The sequence below is a fragment of the Amphiprion ocellaris genome, chromosome 10, assembly GCF_022539595.1.
Source record: "Amphiprion ocellaris isolate individual 3 ecotype Okinawa chromosome 10, ASM2253959v1, whole genome shotgun sequence".
Lineage (NCBI taxonomy): Eukaryota > Metazoa > Chordata > Actinopteri > Pomacentridae > Amphiprion > Amphiprion ocellaris.
This window is the reverse complement of record NC_072775.1, coordinates 23759725-23781777: the sequence shown is the minus strand read 5'-3', so window position 1 is coordinate 23781777 and position 22053 is coordinate 23759725. Positions and strand designations below refer to the sequence as shown.

General features: G+C 38.5%; 2 protein-coding genes across 4 annotated transcripts in view; one reads left to right on the top strand and one right to left on the bottom strand.

The window, feature by feature from the left end:
• The first annotated feature begins 5711 nt into the window (after nucleotides 1-5711).
• On the top strand, nucleotides 5712-6876 carry LOC111562873 (THAP domain-containing protein 6-like). The gene is made up of 4 exons (XM_023261650.1): nucleotides 5712-5722; nucleotides 5893-6085; nucleotides 6440-6553; nucleotides 6664-6876. The coding sequence occupies exons 1-4, from the start codon at nucleotides 5712-5714 to the stop codon at nucleotides 6874-6876; spliced, it is 531 nt and encodes a 176-aa protein (XP_023117418.1).
• A 4599-nt stretch (nucleotides 6877-11475) lies between these two features.
• The window catches only part of fam110b (family with sequence similarity 110 member B), a 44129-nt gene continuing 33551 nt past the window's right edge, over nucleotides 11476-22053 (bottom strand). For all 3 annotated transcript variants that reach the window (XM_023261657.3, XM_035944168.2, XM_023261658.3), the window contains exons 4-5: nucleotides 20769-21181; nucleotides 11476-20008 (exon numbers count right to left, since the gene is read on the bottom strand). In XM_023261657.3, the coding sequence (XP_023117425.1) occupies nucleotides 19099-20008; nucleotides 20769-21181 (1323 nt within the window). In that variant the 3' untranslated portion in view covers nucleotides 11476-19098. The remainder of the gene's footprint in view (nucleotides 20009-20768; nucleotides 21182-22053) is intronic.

Below are 22053 nucleotides of genomic sequence, written 5' to 3'. Positions count from 1 at the left end.
TCTGTTAGATTGAACTTCCAGACAGTCCAAGGACTGATATCTTCTAAGTTCCTGAGTAGTTCTCTGTTAGTTTGAACCTTCAGTCTGTTAATGTTTCGATTAAATCTTTAAAGTTTTTCTTTTTAAATGTTTTACCACCTTTTAATGTTTAATTTTCTTTTTAAATCCTTCAGTGTATTTTCTGTGTAATTCCTATTTGAACTTTAATTGTCTTTAAGATATAATTTTCTAATTAAACATTTAATTTTTTAATTAAATGTTTTGTCTTTTTTGGCCTTTTATTGGATAGGTGTAGTGAGAGACAGAAAACGGGGGAGAAGAGTCGGGGGAAGACTTGCAGCAAAAGGTCACTAGCGGGACTCGAACCCGGGACGCTGCGTCAGGGACCAGCCCCTGTACATGGGTCACCTGCTTAACCTGTTGAGCTATATGGGTACCCATGTTTTGTCTTTTTAAGGGTTTAATAATCTGATTAAATGTTTTGCATTTTTAAAAATGTTTAACATTCTTCTTGTTTAATTGTATTTTTTAAATGTTTAATGATGGAAAATACTTTATCTGTAATTTCTAATATTTGTATTTTAAAAATTTTGTTTAATTTCATAATGACATGTATTGTATCGTGTTGAATTATCTCATTCAATATTTTTGTCTGTTTAATATAATTTAATGTAATTTAATGTTTAACTATTAAACAGACAAAATATTGAATGAGATAATTCAACACGATACAATACATGTCATTATGAAATTAAACAAAATTTTTAAAATACAAATATTAGAAATTACAGATAAAGTATTTTCCATCATTAAACATTTAAAAAATACAATTAAACAAGAAGAATGTTAAACATTTTTAAAAATGCAAAACATTTAATCAGATTATTAAACCCTTAAAAAGACAAAACATTTAATTAAAAAATTAAATGTTTAATTAGAAAATTACATCATAAAGACAATAAAACTTCAAATAGGAATTAAACAGAAAATACAATGAAGCATTTAAAAAGAAAACTAAACATTAAAAGGTGGTATATGTACATATAATTTAATTGTATTTAAAGTTTAACTCTATTAAACAGACAAAATATTGAATTAGATAATTCAACAACATACAATACATGTCATTATGAAATTAAACAACATTTTTAAAATACAAATATTAAAAATTACAGATAAAATATTTTCCATAATTAAACATTTAAAAAATAAAATTAAACAAGAATATTAAACATTTAAAAAAATGCAAAACATTTAATTAGATTATTAAACCTTTAAAAAGACAAAACATTTAATTAGAAAATTAAATGTTTAATTACAAAATTACATCTTAAATTTCTTAAATCTTTTTAACAATAAAACTTTTTAAAAGTTTTATTGTATTAATTTTTTTTGTTTGATTTAATTGCTTTTTGTTATGTAGTTTATTTCTTTAATCTTCTTTTTCTGTCAAGATTTTAACCCCAACCTTAAAAATGAAATAAACCCTTAAATCACAATTAAAATACTTCTGTTGTCACAATCATGAGTTAGTCAATTATTCAGTTTATCAATTCAACTTTATTTGTTTAGCACCTTTTACACAGATGACAAAACTAAACAAGCAAAGAGAAAAAACTATGATTAAAACTCAAAAACATTAAAAAACAAACAAACAAAAAAAAAAAAGATTTAACATGGTAATAAAATATGTTGTGTCCAGGGGATGGAGGGAGTTTATTGAAGTCTTCTTGGGCTCACATGGGAAATCATTTAAAATATAAACTTGATATTCTGTCTAAGGAAACTGGAAACTGCAGAGCGACAGAAGAACCAACAATATCTCCTGTTTTCTCCTTTAATGAGTCGACTCTTCTTGTGCTTTCAGACAAAAGAACTACAGACTCTTCACAACCTGCTCAAACTCTTGGTACAGGACCTCACCACACGGGTCAAGAAGGTTTCCGTCTCATTTCTACTCTGAAGCTCACCTTCTCCTGCTCAAACTGCTGACAAATGTTTCTGCTGCTCTAAAGTCTGGTCTCCAGAACTTCCTAAAAACTCTCAAAGTCTCTTCTGCTGCAGGTTGCTTTGTAGAACTGTTCCAGAAAACCTCACTAAACCACATGGAGGGCCTCAAGATAGTCGTCCAAATGAAACCATACAAAAACCAAACTAGTACAACCCAAACACTAAAGTCTCCTGCAGCCTACCAGAGAACCTCTGAGAACAGAGAATCAGGACAGGAACTCTTACCTTCTGGACAACCAACGTTGGTTCACAAACAAGAATACAGAATGTGTCTGACCAAAAACCTCTAAAGACTCACTACAGCCAAGATAAAGACACAACTCAGCTGCACCAAATCCACTAATCACTGCAAACATTAGTACCATGTGCTAACTGTGGCTAAAGAACCACATTTACCAAGACAACTATCCAGTACAAAGCCCTAAAACACACCAAGAAACACATTAAAGACGATTTTACTGCTGGAAGCTGCAAGCCAACGCCTAAAAAACAAGCTAAAGCAATGGAGCCAAACCCGGTTCAGTGGTGAAGAGAATCAGAGGAAATGTTTGTCTGCAGCTAAATAAAGCAGGAAGACACTGAGCTGCTCAGGTGTTCCTGATAACACCAAGCAGCCACCTGGACAGCCAATAGGAACACAGCTTACTGGAAGTCCAGAGGGCTGGGTTAGTCAAGGAAATTTAATTTAAAGTTGAAGCAGAAAGTTAACAAAGAAGGTTGAAAACCACCTTCTGATACCTGAAATCTCTGAGTTTTCACACAAAGAACACCTGAACATGTCAAACTGGTTCCATAGTAGAACCATCATTGTAAAAACGTCATAGTATGGTGTGTTGCTCAAAAAACATTAGGACCCAGCTGTCAGGGGACAAACATGTAAGAAACATGAGAACAGAGAGAACCCAACCAGTAGGTCACAGTTTATCATCCCCCAGTCATCTCCTGAAGTCCATATGGTGAGAGACATCAGTATCTGGTTGTTCATTTACCAGAGGATGCTTATAATCATGCTGATGTGGTCTGTACTCTACAGTATTTTAGTGACTCATTAAATGCCTAAGTTGTTTTTTTTTAAATGCTTTTTAGTTTTTAATAAACATTTAACAGCCTATATGTAATCAATAAATGGCCTTTGCCTATCTTAAGAAAAATTCACTCAGAACTCTGATATGTTAACAGTACTAAATAAATCAATAAATACATGCATACACACAAAAATAATACATTAACTGTGTTAAGATAAGATTTAGATTTTTTAAAAAAAAGTTGTTTATGTTTTTGCAGAATCCAGTATTGCTCACTGGTTGGTCATTACATTTTATTAGTTTGATTTCACTGTTAAAAATGATGCCACCTCTTTTCAGACAGAACCTGTGATAATAAAACAATACAAAATTTTTAGTTCCGTGTTAATAAAGCACTTAAAGCTTTAAGTATGGCTAAATGCTTTTTTCAAAATTCAATATATCACTCCTTAGGTGGTAGTGGCCCCAAATTCAGTAAAGTTGGAAAGATATTCACAGATTCGGATTTCCAGCATCAATAACTCATTAGATATAGGTTGTCAAAACATAAACGGTGCCTCTTTCCCATTGTTGCAAGGCAGACAATGTGCTACAAGCCCAGTTTTATCAAAAGTAGCTGTCTTTCAAGCTACAGGAATAACATTGGTGTCTATGGAGTGAACAGGATCCGTCTGCAATTTGCAAAATCGCTGCAACAGTAAAGAGAGACAAATATTCAATAACTTAACTCTTATACATTGTAGTGTCACTAAAATCACTGCAGCCTTCAACTGGCTCCTGTTGACAAAGTGTTTTAACAGAAATGTAAATGCTGTAATTTGATTCTTTTAATGAACCATGTAACTTGAATGGATGTGATGCTGGTGTGACCACAGTGCACACGTCTGATGTTGCTCACAGTGGTCCAAGGGACGCTCAGGGAGTTTGTGTGTTTGCTCAGACTCATGAAAAATTACAGGGAACATTGTTTGGGACTCAAGCAGTTCCTTCTTTTACTCACTATCTCCCCAGCCTTAGAAAAAAAAAAACCTGTTCACACGGCACAGATGAGGCTGAGGTACACAGGAAATGTTTGGCTCCATTGTACAAGTTTGGGTAAACGGTTTTGTGGGTGGCCCAGTAAGCCAGTGGGTCTGCCGTTCTTTCTACAATTGCACTCGCTGTGGCGCTTTGCATTTGCCAGGCTCTACTTGCGTCTTCGTCTAATAGGCTCCACAGTTGAACTGAAAAATATTGAAGATCATCATCATCATCACCAGAAATGTCAGTCATTCCCTATTCAGAAGAGACAAAAAATACCTGTGGAAGGTGCTGCTGGTGATGGAGGACGAGGCTGTGGTGGTGCTTGTGACGTAGATGACTGCTGCTTGGCATTCTTTATGTTAATTGTTGTGCATTCTGTTATTAAACGTTCTTTCACACTGGCTGCCACTCTGATTGGTGAATCCAAAAGTTTTGAACTGCAGAGCCACAAGTGTAGCAACAGTCAGTGAACTGTTCTTTTCTTTGGTTTGTAGTCTGTCAGCTAAGCACCTGACAAGGTTCTGTGCCAGGTGTTGTGTCATGGGGGTGGTGAGTTGGGAATATATATGTATGTATATATATATATATATATATATATATATATATATATATAATCTATCTATCTATCTATCTATTCTCTACGAAATACGAAATCTGACATACTACTAACTCTCAAAGCAAAAACAACAGCAAAAAAAACAATCTATTCTGCGAAAAACAATTCAAATGAACGACACTAAATAGGGATCTCCTATCCCGGAACACTCGATCCCGCTGAAGTGATTCACATAACAAACTGAACCAATCAGGTGATTCGAAGCAGTTGAGTGCTTCAAACGTCACTGAAGTGATTCAAACGTCACGAGTCACGTGACCAAACCACGCCTCGGCACAGTGGCTCGATACGTTTGCTTCATGAGCTACAGCGCATGTGTCGAAGCCTCAGGTATCAGAGGACCATCACTAAGTGTATGCCACTTTCCCGTTAATGTTCCTCACAAACCCCTTTCATACATGCACTTAGTTTCGTAAAACTGACAGCAAAGTAACGTGTCAGCTTCATGTCTGAATGCTCAGCCTGATCATATTTCTGTTAGAGTCACACCAGCAGTCTTACTAGGTTGGACCTAGTAAGACTTTTGTATCACTTTCAACATGGTGCAAATCTGATTTAAACTGTCACATTAACAGATAGATGTGTACAAGCGGTTGTACTTTGAGTTGAATTAAGTGGTTAATGGCAGGATTTTTCCACATTTCACCACCAATATTCATCCAACAACTTCAGTGTTTATGTGCCAAAATCACAACTCACCTTTTCATACCTTATTTTGCTCTATGATTTCAAAACTGTTAGGCAGCAAAATGAAATGTCCATAATAATAAAACTTTACTGTGATGATAACTGACACCAAGACTTATCAATGATGAATGCAATCCAAGTTCTTTTCCCCACAACATTAGCTGATGTCTGTTCCTTCCAGTTGTTCAGAACTATTCCATCTGAGTTTACTTAATACTGCAGCCTCAGACAGCAGCAGGATCCAAATGTGCGTTTCCAAACAGAAAGAATTGTGCACATTTGTGGAATAGCAGCACCGTTAACTTCAGTAAAGTATCATAAAACAATAAATTGACCCTAAAGCATATCACATGGAACATCGGTGGGTTTATCAGTCCATTAAAGTGACAGCATTCTTTCAGTCCGCCCCTTTAAGACAAAGTTCCCTTATCTGGTAATGTTCCTCATCTCTCATCATGTGCCTGAATTGTAACTAAACAGCATGCAGGAATGCAATGTATATGATTTCTGACGGAGTTCTCTTGTATACAGGTTTCCAAGAGATAAACTTAAAAGACAAATATGGACAGTAGCACTGAGGAGAAGGGACTTTGAGCCAAATGACCGCTCAGTCGTCTGTAGCCATCATTTCAAGTCAGAAGACTTCGACAGGACTGGACAGACAACCCGTTTAAGGGAAGGAGTGATCCCTTCAGTTTTTATATTTACAAACCAACTTCACAAGGTTGGTATCACTGGTAAATTGTATATCTACACCGATGTGTTGTTGTGTTGGTCTCCTTCATGCTGCTACCTTGAGGGGTGGGGGGTTGTTGACCTGCAATGTTTCGGTGGGTGGTACATGTCAAACATCCACATGAATGTCAGGACTCAAGGTTTTCCAGCAGAACGTTGTGTTATAACAACATGATCGATGTTATTCACTTCACCTGTCAGTGGTCACAATGTTGTGGCTGATTGGTGTATAAAGTAACAGAAATTTTGATTATCTCATGGTCTCACTAATAAACTAAATAGCAAAAATACATGGTTACAATTTGTACACATTTACTTAAACTGATTTGTGCTTTATCTCAAGGCACCCAGTACATCCAGCTCAAACCACACCTCACACAGGACTACAGTAGAACATCTGGATGTCCTGGATGTTCAGCTAGCAAAGGATCTTGACAAGTCCGTGAGTGAAAGTCCAGTAAGTGTTATTTTTAACTACTTTGCAGGATTCTGACATTATGGTATGACACATAAAACATGAGGAGAATAGTTGTTAGTAGTTTTCCATTAAATCTTTACATTCTTTAGGATCATCTGTATGCCCTTGACCCAGTTAAAGTAAAAGAACGGTTAACTGAGGCTCAGGAAAAGCTGGAGGAATTGCGAAGGGACTTAAGAAATGCTAAGGACCAGGAAAGAAGACATAAGAAGACAATGAAGACGCTACTGAAGGATTTAAAACAGAAACGCATGCTTACAGAGGAACTTCAGCAGAAGCTTGATGTTGTTCTTGTTGGTTGAATTGTGCAGCCTCGTTTTTTATAATGAATAAATGTGTATGTCTGAGAACTTCGTACTGGTTTAACTCTCTGAAGTCTAGACGCAGGTAGAGGGTTTGAAAAGCATGATTTCTTGGGAAAATCATTGCAGAAATTACACTGTTTATCAGCCAGAAAGTGAAAAAACTGAGAGACTCAGAAAGTAAAGGCGGTCTTTGAACTAATGATTTTTGTTGTGCAGTTTTGTCAGGAAAAATGAACCAAATCTAAGTTTAAAATTCTTATGTTTCATCAAAAATCAGCATGTCATGTCGCCTTGTCTTGAAGTGAACTGCAGGCTGTGTTTACAAGAAGCACAGAGGAGATGACAAGAAAGACAGAGAGGAAAATGCAAAACCTACTGGATCAATACAATAAATGCGGCATGGCTCAAAAACAGTGAACAGAGGAGGAAGTTGTTGACGATACATTCAGCATGGTGAAACATCTTTTTACAGCTGATGTGCAGAGTAGAGAAAAAAAGTTTGTGGAGGCTGGAAACAGAAATGTTGACAAAAGTGTTGGGACACGCTTCCAAATAATTGAATTCAGGTGTTCCAATCACTTCCATGGCCACATGTAGATAAAATCAAGCACCTCGGCATGCAGACTGCTTCTACAAACATTTGTGAAAGAATGGGTTGCTCTCAGGAGCTCAGTGAATTCCTGCGTGGCACTGTGATAGGATGCCACCTGAGCAACAAGTCCATTCATAAAATTTCCTCGATAATTAATATAATAAGGTCAACTGTTAGTAGTATTATAACAAAGAGGAAGCAATTCTGAACAACAGCGACTCAGCCCATGAAGTGGTAGGCCATGTAAAGTGTGCAGAAATCACCAACTTTCTGTAGAGTCAACAGCTACAGACCTCCAAACTTTGTGTGGCCTTCAGATTAGCTCAAGAACTGTGTGTCTCCATGGCTGAACAGCTGCATCCAGGCCTTACATCACCAAGTGCAATGCAAACGTTGGATACAGTAGTGTAAAGCAGCCGCCCTGGACTCTAGAATAGTGGAGACGTGTTCTTAATGCTTCAGCATACCAAGACATTTTGGACAATTCATGCTCTAAACTTAGTGGGAATAGTTTGTAGATATCCCCTTCCTGTTCCAACATGACTTCACACCAGTGCACAATGCAATGTCAATAAAGACATGGATTAGAGAGTTCGGTGTGGAGGAACATGACTGGCCTGCACAGAGTCCTCACCTCAAACCGATACAAAACCTTTAGGATGAATTAGAGCAGAGACTGAGAGCCAGGCCTTCTCACAAATGTGCTTTTGGAAGAATGGTCAGAAAGTCCCATAAACACACTCCTGAACCTTGTGGAAAGCCTTCCCAGAAGAGTTGAGGCTGTTACAGCTCTAAAAGTTGAGCCAACTCCACATTCAATCCTACAGATTAAGAATGGGATGTCATGAAAGTTCATGCACGTATCAAGGCAGACTACCCAATACGTCCGGCAATATAGTGTAGAATGTAGTGCCTCCATTTTTTCCTAGTATTGATAACATCTGTGGGCACTTGGAAAAATGTTGGATGTGTTGATTCTAGGTTTTGTCTTTTTTTTTTTTGTAAAATAAATGATTAAATCCAACTTAGAGTTGTTTTTTAGATTTATGGTATCGTGACTTTATAATACTCCATAGAAGACATTTCTGAGTGCTTTCTTCTTCATGGTTGTGCTGTTCATATTTTACATTACTGTGAAAAATTAGCCAACAGTGATATTAAATGTAAAGCAAAAAACAAAAACAGAAACCGTTTGGGTTTCATGAGTTAGATTATTGTCTCATCACACAATTTATTGATTCCAGTCTTACAACTGTCCTGAAACATCCATCTGTCATCTATACACTGCTTAATCCTCACTAGGGTCATGGGGGGGCTGGAGTCTATCCCAGCTGACTTAGGGCGAAGGCAGAGGACACCTGGACAGGTCGCCAGTCTATCACAAGGCTACAGACAAACAATCACACTCACATTCACAGATATGGACAGTTTAGAGTTACCAATTAACCCCATGTTTTTTGGACTGTGGGAAGAAGCTGGAGAACCTGGAGAAAACCCACATATGTACAGGGAGAACATGGAAACTCCATGCAGCAAGATACCGGGAATGCTGGGGCGCGAACCGGGAGAGCAAAGTGCTAACCACCGAGCCACTGTGCAGCCGTCCTGAAACATTTTATGAAAAAGTTTTTTTATTGTGAAATCATTTTTGAAGTTACTCTCCAGTCATTGTGTTATGCTCTAAAAACCCATGTCTATACTTCAGAATTTCGTATTTAGAAGCTTTTTTCTGTAAAAATAATACTCTCGTGTTTTAAAATTGCTTTGATCTAACTCTACATCGCTCTACATCTACGAACTCCCAGCCTCTTTCTCCACCTATCCATTCCTGCTCGCTTAGACCTCGCTTAAAACTCCACCTGTGACTCCACTACTTTGCACGACACAATGGTAAGTTGTAGTATTGGAGTGATGGAATCATAAGTGTTTTAAGTGAAGAGGGATAATGATGCAGAAAGCCCCACTCTGCAAGCTGACAGGTGTGTCATAAATGGAACCCTTGAAGTGTGAATGCGTTTTTGAGACTCATCAGTACACTACAGCTTAAAGCTGGAAATGCTCAGCCGTGATGTTACTGTATACTTTGCTCAAGTCTTAGTCATATAGAAAACCCCATATGAACTTGACATATACTACCATTCGAAAGTTTGGGGTCACTTAGAAATGTCCTTATTTTTAAAAGAAAAGCATTTTTTTCCAATGAAGAGAACATTGAATCAGAAATACAGTCTAGACATTGTTAGTGTGGTAAATGACTATTCTAGCTGGAAACGGCTGACCCCAAACTTTTGAATGGTAGTGTATATAGTTAACAAGCTTTAAAAAAAGTGTGCTTTTCACAAGAGGGGGTCTTTAAAGAAACATTGTTTTTTGTGGAAAATCTAATTCATTGACTTTCTGTCGACATCATTTCAGTTATTGCTGTCAAACACATTCTAAACAATCTTGTGTAACATTTTAGAGCTGTCATACCAAGGAACAAGTCAACTTGTCAAAAAACTAAATCCTACAGAAAGGTCAAAAAACCTCTGTCATTTCAGGTGAAAATCATTCAAATATTCTTGTCATGTTGTCTGTTTTTTCAACCACTAGATGGCAGCAAACACCACATCAGAGCTGAGTACAGCCGCTGAATCAGTGGTATACAGGAAGGGATACAAAACAGCAATGGAGTAAAAATGAGTGATTTCTCTCCCGTCGGGATAGATGCATTTTGATTATCCTTCAATGGATCTCAGCTGACATTCTATGAATGTTGTCATCATGGGGTCACAGGTATTCAGGGTTTTTAAGACAGCATGTTTTGGTTCAAAAATAGTGAAATAACACAAACTGGACGCCCATAAGCAGCAGAAAAGGAGAGGTATTTGTTGTCAATATCAGAACCATTCAGTGTAATAATTAAAAGATTCTGATTTCAGTTTAAGCCTGAACACTGCCTTGGTGGTGAGCCCTTCACCTTGAAGCTAGAAGATCCCTGGTTCGCGTGCCGGCTTTCCCGGGATCTTTCTGCATGGAGTTTGCATGTTCTCCCTGTGCATGCGTGGGTTTACTCCTGGTACTCTGGCTTCCTCCCACAGTGAGGTTAATTGGTGACTGGATAATTGTGAGTGTGATTGTTTGTCTCTTTGTGTAGCCCTGTGATAGACTGGTGACCTGTCCAGGGTCCCCTGCTTTCACCCTAAGTCAGCTGGGATAGACTCCAGCACTCCACGACCCTAATGAGGATTAAGCGGTGTATAGATAATGGATGGATGGATGATTTCAGTTTATCTTCATTAAAGTGTGTAGGTGTCAGTCTGCCAGTCCAGAGAGTTTGCAGTTGGATTCATCTTCACTCTCAGGAATGTGTGGAAATAAAGACAGATCTTTGTCTTGTCTGTCTTTATCCTGTGATTACTGCGTCTGCATGCAGACCTTGGGTATACATCTGTTATTTCTTCTGTGCATTTCACACAGCTATGTCTTGTTATTTTCTGTATCTGCAGGTCTACAAAATCCTCTTTGCTTCAGGAAACAACAAACCCTAAATAAGGCTTAATTTGGACCGTGCATTAAGGCAACCAGCTCGGTTTATTATGTGAATTAGCCATTTTTAATGACAGTTGTTGACTGTGTTCCATCTAAAGATTTCCATATTACTATTTTGCAGGGGGCATGGCTGCCACATCCTGGGCTGAACACCGCCCAGCGAAATGTGATTAGTTTTGGGTTATACAGACATGCAAGAGCATTTTTCCTCTCTAACAGAATTATAATGAGGTGCAGTCAGACCATCCTGCAGTGATAACCTCCTTAAACAGTATTCATTTTTGACAGTTTGGTCAATATTTGTACAATACTTCTGTCACTGAAACAGGAAATGCTCTTTTAAGATGCATTTTTACATTGACATTTTTCCACAAAGTTACTTTTGTAATGTTGGATACAATCTTCAGAGTGGCCACCTTTCAGCAAAAGTTTGATCAATGGCGTTAGATTAACACTTTAAAAACATCAGGGGCAAGAGATGGCAAAAGAAGCCATTTATTGAAATAATGCAAAAGAAACTTAACATGAACAGTATTTTGTTGTTTTTTTGAATCAAGCAAAAGCTAACGGTTTCCACGGTGAAAAATACGGTCAACACTTAAGTCTCTGAAACAATCGTGCCCAGTTCGATCAGACGGTTCGGTACTGCGGGCAAAGAGCAAAACAGCAGTTCTTTGTTCATAATCTTTTGTAACCATAAACCTTCAGACAGAGAAAAACTGAAATCCAACACATTGCTTTTTTTTTTTTTTTTTTTAAATCAAATATATACATTTTTCCATTTTTCTTACAGCATTTACACATAGAACAGAAAATAAAGCAACAAGAACCACAGAAGAACTCTGTCAAAGATTTAAAAAGAAAAACATATACCATGTACACAGAAATGAAAGTCAAGTATGATGGTGCTGCCAGAACAGTTCTATATCATCTTTATTAATGCTGACAGTGAGAAGCAGCAGGATCTCCAGGGTTCCAGAGAGGACACTGGGAAGACACAGGAGAATGAGAGGTTGGGAACATGCAAGCACAGCCCTGAGCTCAGAGCGAGGACACTGGGAAAGGTCTTTCCCAGCTGGCTTCACTTCACTTCACTTCAACTCTAGTCTTATTTAGGAAGAAAATGGGATGTATTAAAAGCTAAAACTTCTTACACCTCATATGCTTTTTTGTCAATGTCAGTTTGTTCGTGAACATGGGTCTGTGATTACTGTGTGCAGGAATCCAATAAACCATTGTCAGGAGAATAATAATGATTGTAGAAGCATTTCATGACAGTTTGGGAACAATACGTTTAGTGTTTTTGAAGGACTAGTTTGGATTTTCTAGACACAATATTCACATGCCCCAATGTATGTCAAACTATTACTTAGCATCGGTCACAGTAATTATTTTGTACATATTTCTAACCCATCGATTTAGCCTGCCTTATAAATGTAAAAATAAAACCTGCCAGGCACATTTCTGTTTACAGGGTTGGACATGAGATTTCAGACGCTGTTGCAGGACTTGAAGAGGACTTTGTTTTGAAGCATACTGAGGCTTCACTAACCTGTCATTTAATCTTCCAGAGTTTTGGTGTTGCATGAGCCAAATGCTGTTTCAAAGGGTTTAATCCCTTTTGGTTTGAGTGGTAAACTAACCTGCATTTAACTCATGTGACTTCAGAGATTGTGCTTTTCACAGTTGTAGAGAACAATATGTCTTGTGTGCATGCATGCTGCTTTAGTTTGTCTGAGTGATATTAAACACAGGGTCACACATTTCTAAAAAATAATAAGGTCCACACAACAACAGGTGTGTGGGTCAGGGCTGCTAAGCCTGGAATTGAAGGCAAGCAGACAAAAGTTACTTTCCAATAAAAAGGGGAATTACTAAATGATGCGTTATTGGTTATAGCTTCAGTCCAGTAAGTACATACACTACTAGTCAAAAGTTGTAGAACACCCCAATATTTCAGTTTTTAAAAAAAAAAAAAAAAAAATAGAAATTCAAATAGTTCAAGTCAAATGAATAGCTTGAAACTGTACAAAGGTAAGAGGTGAACTACCAGAGGTTAAATAAAAGGTTACCCAAAACTGAAAAATAATGCTCACTTCAGAATTATTCAAAAAGGCTTTTTTTCATGGAACAAGAAATGGATTAACAACTTAAAGTTGTCCTGCAGCAATGGAGGTTGACCAAGCCTTGAAAGTTGATGCTACCAAATCCTACAGGTGTCCCAACTTTTCTTGATGACTTACAACCCCCTCTGTCTGCATAAAAGTAGTGCTGGAACACAGTGTGGTACCATACCCTCCAGAGCATGATTTGAACTGTATTGTACAGCAGAAAGTAGTGTGTTGCTATAAAAATGGTGAGGAAAAGGCAATTAGCAATAGAAGAGAGACAGACCATCATAACACTTAAAAATGTAGGTCTTTCCTACAGAGAAATTGTAAAGAAAGTCAATTAAGGTGTCAGTGAGTACAGTTTTCTTCAACATCAAAAGGCACTCAGAAACTGGGGTAAACTTATGGGAACTTCTGCAACAGAGTTGGGAAGAACTTTCTGAAGAATATTTGATTTCCATTGTGTAAGGAATGCCACAAGTGTGTTCAGCTGTTATATCTGCCAAAGGTGGCTACTTTGAGGAGTCAAAAATTTAGAATACATTGCGGTTTATAAATTGATTCCATGATTTCTTTTTAAACTTCAATTGTTTGTTTTTCTATGCTTTCATTTCAGAGAAATTGAATTGCATAATTTTCAGTTAAAAAAAACTGGAAAAACTGGGGTGTTCTTAAACCTTTGACTGGTAGTGTACATGCACAGTCAAGTAACCTGTTTCTTAGATGTGCCTTAGAAGAGTTAAAACAACACTTTTGTCTATCATTTCAGCTATACAGGTACTGAATCGTACATTATGAGCACTGCAACATATTTGAAGAAAACCCAAATGTAAATCCATATACTTTAATTTCTATTACTGATGAGCATTCAGATTTTAATACGTCGTCAGTGTTCTTTGGTTGCAATTGTCCTTAATTTTTGGAATTGGAAAACTCTCTGAGGACTCAACATTAAACTACTACTGGGTCATCTCATTCAGCTCTTCTCTACACACCATAATGTTTTCATGTTCATTCCAAAATAGACAAAACTTGCCTCGGTGGTGGTTCAACCATGCCAGCAATATTGTCTGGTCCTTGGTGTGAAGTAAAGTGAAGCCAGCAGGGTTGTTGCCGTTGTTGGACACACTGGCCCAGACCTGCAGCAGATTAAAGGTGAGGTAAAGGGAGGTGGAGGGGTAGACACACACACTGACAGCTGGTAGCTGCTGATGGAGAAGCTGTTTTCTCATCTATATGGCTTCGGGCCTTGAATCACGTCAGCAACTTGCAGATATGTACACAGTGGATGAGGGCGGAGGCAAACTTGGTAATCCATCCTCATTCAGTATCGGGAAGAAGACAGGAATTAAGCAACAGGATTCCTGTGGCTTGCTTTTGAGGACTGAGACAGACAAAGATGTGGCGAGAGAGAAAGCAGAGCATCCACAAGCTTGTTCATCATGAGCGCAGCCTGTAGTGTTCTTTGACGTAATGCAGAAGCACTGCTGGGGTTCCTTCTGTGTGTGTGGGACTGGAGGAGGCAATCAGCATACACAACCATAAACGCTGACATACAAGATCACACTCTCCCATCCACCTTCCTACACTATATTGTGCTGTAATATGTCGCTATATCATTAATATTGCTTTCAGTGTAGATTTATAGTGCCTGGTGGACTGCATAATGAGACTTTGACTGACACCGTTTTAAGAGGAGAGCTTTAGTGTCCAGTGCTATCACTGACATACTCTGGAAATTCTGCTTCTTTAACATTTTCGTAAATTCTAAACTGTGGATATACAGTCAGGTGACAAAATAAAGAAAGACTCAAACCCCTGGCTCTGTTATACGGTAGGAGACATGTCCTGTTAGAGGAAACGGTCACTGCACATCAATACAAAACTCTTCTGATTATCTTAATCCTGTGATGAAATATTTCTATTCAAATGGGAGTGGTCTCTTCCAGGATGACACTGCCCTCATGCATAGGGCACATGGGGTCACAGAATGATTTGATGGGTATGAAAATGATGTGAATCATATGTTACGATCTTTACTGTCACCAGATCTCAACCCAACTGAGAATTTATGGGAGATTATGGACCAACCTGCTAGACAGTGTTCTCCATCACCATCAACCAAGCAAGGCACATTCAGGTTGTGACCAAAACCCTTACTGAGACATGTTATTATCGGTTTTTGTTTAATTTGTCACCTGTCTGGATGTAAGACATTTCACTGTTTCTTTTCGGTTTGCATTGAAGTAAAAAAAAAAACAGTGACTGAGCATTTAATTGGTCATAAGCATTTTTTAGTTGAGACTTTAAGCCAATCTCATGTATAGTGGACAGGTAGAAATGAGGAGCAGGAGTGTGTGCACTTTTTTATGGATGAGGGAATTAATTATTCTTGCTTCCGTGAGTTTGAAGAGCCCGATCATTTATCACTACTAGAACTTGACCCATAAAATGAAGACACACCTGTTTGTATTTGAAAATGCAATGGCACTATGGCACAGATTATTTACACAGAAAATTCTGTGCACTGTGTTCAAGTGCTGTCCTTTTGAAGAGCATTAAGACTAAACTTGCTCTCAAATCTCTATCAAAATTATAGAAGAATACTATCTTACATACAAAATACAGCATGCAGAAAGTACACTCACAAGATAGCAGGTGAGAATTTCCTGCAGTAGTTTGCCAGACTCACTGAACTAACAAGCAGGTCTTTACAATTACAGCTGACTAAACCTAACAGCAACAGCTGCTCTTTTGATTGGACATCCCTGACCTTCCTGATTTAAAACACACAAAAAATGATGGTTCTTGCAATTTGAAAATTACACACTTTCAACTCACAACTGTTAAATAAATAAAATCTTTTCTCTTTAAATAAAAAGTACTGTACAGTGGGACACACTAATGTCCACAAGATTGGCTAACTAGCATCCACTCAGCAACCCGGTGAGATAAAAGTTCAACAAAATTTAAATGCTTAAAGTAAAAGATCATTGATGTGAACTTGTTGAAAAGGCATACAAAACCGTTCAAAAGTTTGGGGTCACCCATACAATTTCATGTTTTCCATGAAAACTCACACTTTGATTCATGTGCTAACATAATTTCACAAGGTTTTCTAATCATCAATTAGCCTTTCAACACCATTAGCTAACACAATGTAGCATTAGAACACAGGAGTGATGGTTGCTGGAAATGTTCCTCTGTACCCCTATGGAGATATTCCATTAAAAATCAGCTGTTTCCAGCTAGAATAGTCATTTACCACATTAACAATGTCTAGACTGTATTTATGATTCATTTAATGCTATCGTTATTGAAAAAAATGCTCCTTTCAAAAATAAGGACATTTCTAAGTGACCCCAAACTTCTGAACGATAGTGTATGTACCATATACATTTAACAGTAGTTTATTTTTTAAATTCCTGTTAAAACCAAATACGTACTACCACATGCGTAAACCAAAAGGGAACCACAAAGTCTGATTGGAAGCTGACTGAGAACACCTAGGCTGTCTTGGTGCATTTCTTTGATCTGCAGCTGGTCTTGAGTTTGAATGGCACTGATCACAACAGCCTAAACACATCAGAATTCAACCTGAATCATAAAGGTCATGTTTTAGAGCATCTTAAGCCAGTGCCATTAATGATGTGTTGCACCGTTCAAGTTAATCATTTGACCACATTTCTATTTCAATAACAAATGCCAGGGTTTTTGTCAGTGTGCAACAGCCTCCAAATAACCACATCCTATCTTTGGACACTAAAGCTCTCCAGTGAAATGAATGGGTTGATGATAAATCTGACAATAAAGGCAAAAACCAGCCTAATATGATAGTGTAACCTTAATGCTGTATGCTCGTAAGACTATATTTTATATTATGTGTGTATCCACCCAGCTACTGGGTGTAATTCTGTTTCCTTCATCTTTCACTCATTACACACACCAAGACCTTCATTTAGCACAATATTTAGCTTAGCACAACCTAAAGCTTAGCAAAGGCTAGCGTACCACCATGTAGGTTCCTGAACATTTTGCAATGTCATGGTTAACAACTTGATTCATTGATAGCCTCCACTAGCACTCAATTAATCCATAATTCCTTTAACAGTCATCTATTACAAATATCAAGTAACTTCACTGAGCTGACGTCAATATGGTCGCACAGCGTACCAGCATCTCCGACTTAATACTTTTACAAAGAGTTCATATCTGTTTTGCAAAGATGTCAGCACCTTTTCCAAAGTTTGTTTCGTCAACACCAACAGTATGATAATGGCCTTTCTCACAGCAGACATTTTGACATTTCGACCGAGATGAGCTCAAAAAATTAACAAACTAAAAGAACTAAAATATTTAATAAACCTTACAGTCAGACTGAAATACCATTTTAAGTTTTTGCCTTGACCAATCAGTAGCAAATGTATCAATGGTAGCAGCTGTTATAAGGCCTTAACTTTGCAAGAAGTCGATAGAGATTGTCACCTTTTAAAAAAATAAAAAATAAATAAAATACTGTTCATAGGAAATAGCAACAGGCGTTGTACATCAGCAGAGTTGTTGTGAACATCACTGTCATTTGGCTACATTACAATCCCTGTGTTGCTATGAACTAGGCTATTGCTTTTTTTGCTAAAGTAAAATGAAGGAAAGTAGAGAGTTGTGATGTGCAGATCATCACTCCCGAAAAATAAAAACTGTCAATAAAACCCTTACAGTAATATTACCACAACATGAAGTTAGCTGTTAGCTGGTCACTCAGAGAGGCAGTGGAAGCACTGTGAATAAACAGTACCACATTCGTCCTACAACATGATTTAGGATTAGGATACACGGGCTGCATTCAGGTGCATTGAAAATAACTTGTTAGTTGGTAACTGTTTTAATTATATATTTAAATTTTTTGTATCAGTCCTGCTATTGATCCAAGAAAGTGCTTTTAGTGTTTTCAGGTATCCATCACTCCTCAGACTTATTGCAGATTCGCTTAATCACATCTACCCATCCACACTAACTTCATGACCCACATGAGGAGTGGCTCACCTACCCTACATGCTTTTTTGTTTTAACTGTCAGTTTCATTCTTTTTTGTTGTTGAGTGAACTACAGTGTTTCTGTAATGTCTGACTGAGACACAACAATTCTGTGTAGTCCATATGAAACAGCTGTTATTCCATAAATGTCTGCCTTCAGCCATGTGGAGACAGTTGGAGTAGCGGATGACTGCAGAGCTCTCCAGGAGACACAGCAAATTAAACAGACAGAACATTTCAAAAGCATTTATGCTCACGTTTTACTTTTCAGTGTGGATTTCCAGTCAGTCTGAGTATTTTAGTTCAATTTACAACAATCTGTTGTCATGTTAGTTTTTTGTTTTGTTAAAGAGACAGCTAGTTAGCTATCATATTCCTATACAGGAAGATGAGCTGAACAGATCAGAAATGTAACGATTTAGAGGTCTGAAATCATACTACACTTTATTGGAATGTCAGTCATACCTATGATTGATGAGACAAAATTTCTTCTGTGAGAAAGGCCTTTATTCCTCTGTGGTGAGGCGGTCATGTTTTGGGTCCTTGAATGTTCGTAGTGCATTTAGCTCTTGTTCTTGTTGCTTGAGCAAACTAACAGGCTTAGTCTGTTGGCTTATACTGTCCATAGAGAGACAGTTAACTCGTTACTCTGTCTCTTGAGACAGTACATTTTATTCATATGACTGTCCAAGTTTAATTCCTCTCTGTTGTTAGTATTCATCTTCTTCTAAACCTAGAAGTATTAATGTCCTTTTCCTTATTTTGTCCTTTCAGTCATTTTGTTTTCTTACCTCATTTGGGTTACATCTTCCATCCATTCATCTACACATTTCTGACAAATTTGCAGTTCAGCCCCAACATTACAGTTTCTAAACCTGTGAAAAATGATGGTCCACCTACTAATTCTGAGACACAAGGCAGTTTGTCTGTATATTACAGTACCTCCATTATCCTAAACATGTGAGACCTTTTGTGTCTCTCTGGCTTGTTTAATGCTATACAGCCATTTAATGACCCTTGCATTTCGCTCCACAGCTGAGATGCCATATGGCACACGCTCCCCGGCCTCCTCCTCCTCATCCTCACCCTCATCTCCGTCCGATAGCCCATCATTGGAAGATCGTCGCGATCGGTCACAGTCGGAGGAGATCATAGAAGCTGATCGGAAGTTCAGACTGACAATGTCTGAGTTCGCTCTCGCAAAGTTCTCTGGACCAACCCCCTCCAGCTCCTCGGGGTCGAGGCCACAGTAGTTAAAAAAGCGTTCCACGTCAGCTCCAGCCCGGGCGTATCGGTCTGACAGGTCTGATTTAGATCTGTGTAGTGAGGGGCGACGAGCCACAGATGAACCAAGTTCAAGCTCCAGGTTGGGATCAGCTGTTGTATTGGAAGGGTACCCAAAATCACACGGTAGCGATTGAGGAGTGGTGTTATCACAGGGGGAGGGAGATGGAGTTGGACGAGTCGGGGGCAAAGACAAAGAAAGGGCAGGAGGGGGGAGGGAGGCAGGGTTAGGTTTTGGAGGAAGGGGTGGAGCTGAGGAGCTACTGGATCGTGCTGTGCGGAGTGGCTTGCCGTTACACAGTCGCAGAAGGTCGGAAGACGAGTGGGAGGTGAGCAGAGGTGGTAGTGGGGAGCGAGAACGTTCGATAACTCCTCCTTCACCTCCTCTCTCATCCAGGACTCGTCTGCTGAGATTGAGGTTTGCTCCCTGTTGTGGACTGCGACGCCCCCCGCTGTTGATCGGGGGGACCTTCAGGGAATGGGAGAAGGATCGCAGGGAGTGTGAGGTGCTGGGGCTTGGAGCTATGTCTGATGGTTGTTCATTAAGTGTCATTGTAGATCGGTAGGTTAAGGGCATCCTACAAGCAGAAAACACAAATATACATCCATGAAATACAGTAGAAAGGGCTAAGAACTAAACATTTTACTATTTAATAACACTGGCTGAATAATTTTAATATCTACACTACCATTCAAAAGTTTGGGGTCACCCAGACAATTTCATGTTTTCCATAAAAACTCACACTTTAATTCATTTGCTAACTGTACAAGGATTTTCTAATCGTTAATTAGCCTTTCAACACCATTAGCTAACACAATGTAGCATTAGAACACAGGAGTGATGGTTGCTGGAAATGGTCCTCTGTACCCCTATGGAGATATTCCATTAAAAATCAGCCATTTCCAGCTAGAATAGTCATTTATTACATTAACAATGTCTAGACTGTATTTCTGATTAATGTAATGTTATCATCATTGAAAAAAAATGCTTTTCTTTCAAAAATGAGGATATTTCTAAGCGATCCCAAATTTTTGAATGGTAGTGTATATCAGTCAAGTAATTTGCCACCTTTACCACTAGTCCAGAAAATGGCCCAGTCAGACGTATATGTTCTGTGAGCTTAGCTCATGAAGCTTTAGCGAATGCAGGTGTGACACAACAGGGGAAGTGAACAAATGGTAGGAAGAGTGTACTGTTACTGACCACGTGTGGGCAAATTAGGCATGTGATGTCTTTTTGTTATGCCGTGCATCAAGTTGACATGTCTGACCACAAAAACAGCTTATAAACATTACTATGTCATTTATGCAAGATGCAGATATAGTATATTAGTTTACCCAGATGGCGTCCAACTCCTGGCCATTCCCCCTGATGACCTCATCAGCACAGCACTCTTAGCTCCACCTCCTAGTCCTTCAGATCCTGCTCCTGAGGAGGATGATGAGTTTAGCAGATTTTTTAGGATCTCCAAGTTTAAATTCTCCCGTTTGCTGCTGCCACTGCTTGTTGCACACGTGTCTGACTTGGCGTTGTTGTTGGAGGCTTTAAAAGGTATTCCACCTCCATTTCCTCCTCCACCAATCCCAGAGCCTCTCTTCGACAGAAGGGTGTGACCAACGGGAGGCTTAGCCAGCACGGGTGGTTTGATTGGCTCCTGCTTGGCATTAATAACTTCCTGGCTCTTGACATACTTGGCCTTGTCAGCTTCTAATCTCTCAACAGCACTGAGACGCTTTGGGTTCGGCTCCACCTGAGACACAGATTAAAAATGGTACATGTTAATGAAAATATGGCTCACTCATTTTCTATACAACTGTATCCTGTCCATTTGTCCCAACATTTTCAAGGTTGAAGCAAACTCTGCATGTATCGGGAGAGAGGTATCACTAGTAGAGTTTTTAAGTGAAGGATGCCATAAATAGCTGCAAGCAGCCAAGCGTATGGCTTTCTTATATCAGTGCCATTCAGATAAACAGTACTGTGTACATAGTATCAATACCACCAAAAAGCAGACTGTAGAGATGAGGCACTGTAAGTAACATGAATGGATAAAGGAGTACAACTTACTTTCATATTGATATCATGTTGCACAGGTTTAGCTGTATTATTGCACTAGAGTGTAGACTATAATCAGAAGCTACATGAAATACGGTATTACACAACAGTAAACATTATTAGTAGATACTGAATTTGCATTAAATAAAGTGTGAGATGCATAGAAGCAAAGTGTTTTTGACTGCAGCTGAACATGCAACATTGCAAATCATACTGAGATGCAGAATGTTACGATGTCCTTGATGTTCCGGTAAAAAGCCAGCAGCATCTTCTTTTTCAGGATGTTCTTCCTGAGAAATCTCAGGAAGGGTCGACACTGCTTTGCCTTTTCAATAATCATTGTGGTGACGGCAGACCAGGGGCATGAACAACGAAGCAAGTTCAGTAAAACTAGTACAGTGGTCCCTCGTCTATCGTGGGAGTCAGGTTAAAGAAACTCCCACGACACGCGAAAAGCCACAAAGTAGCGACCTTATATTTATTTTATTATTTATAGATATTTTAAGGCTTTATAAACCCTCTGCACACTCTGATGCATTCACGTGAAAGAGAAGAAGTTGGTAACAG

Coding starts and splice junctions, on each gene's coding strand:
- LOC111562873 (XM_023261650.1), top strand. Junction 6,086..6,439: donor TTACAAACCAACTTCACAAG/GTTGGTATCACT, acceptor CTTTATCTCAAG/GCACCCAGTACATCCAGCTC. Junction 6,554..6,663: donor AGTCCGTGAGTGAAAGTCCA/GTAAGTGTTATT, acceptor TACATTCTTTAG/GATCATCTGTATGCCCTTGA.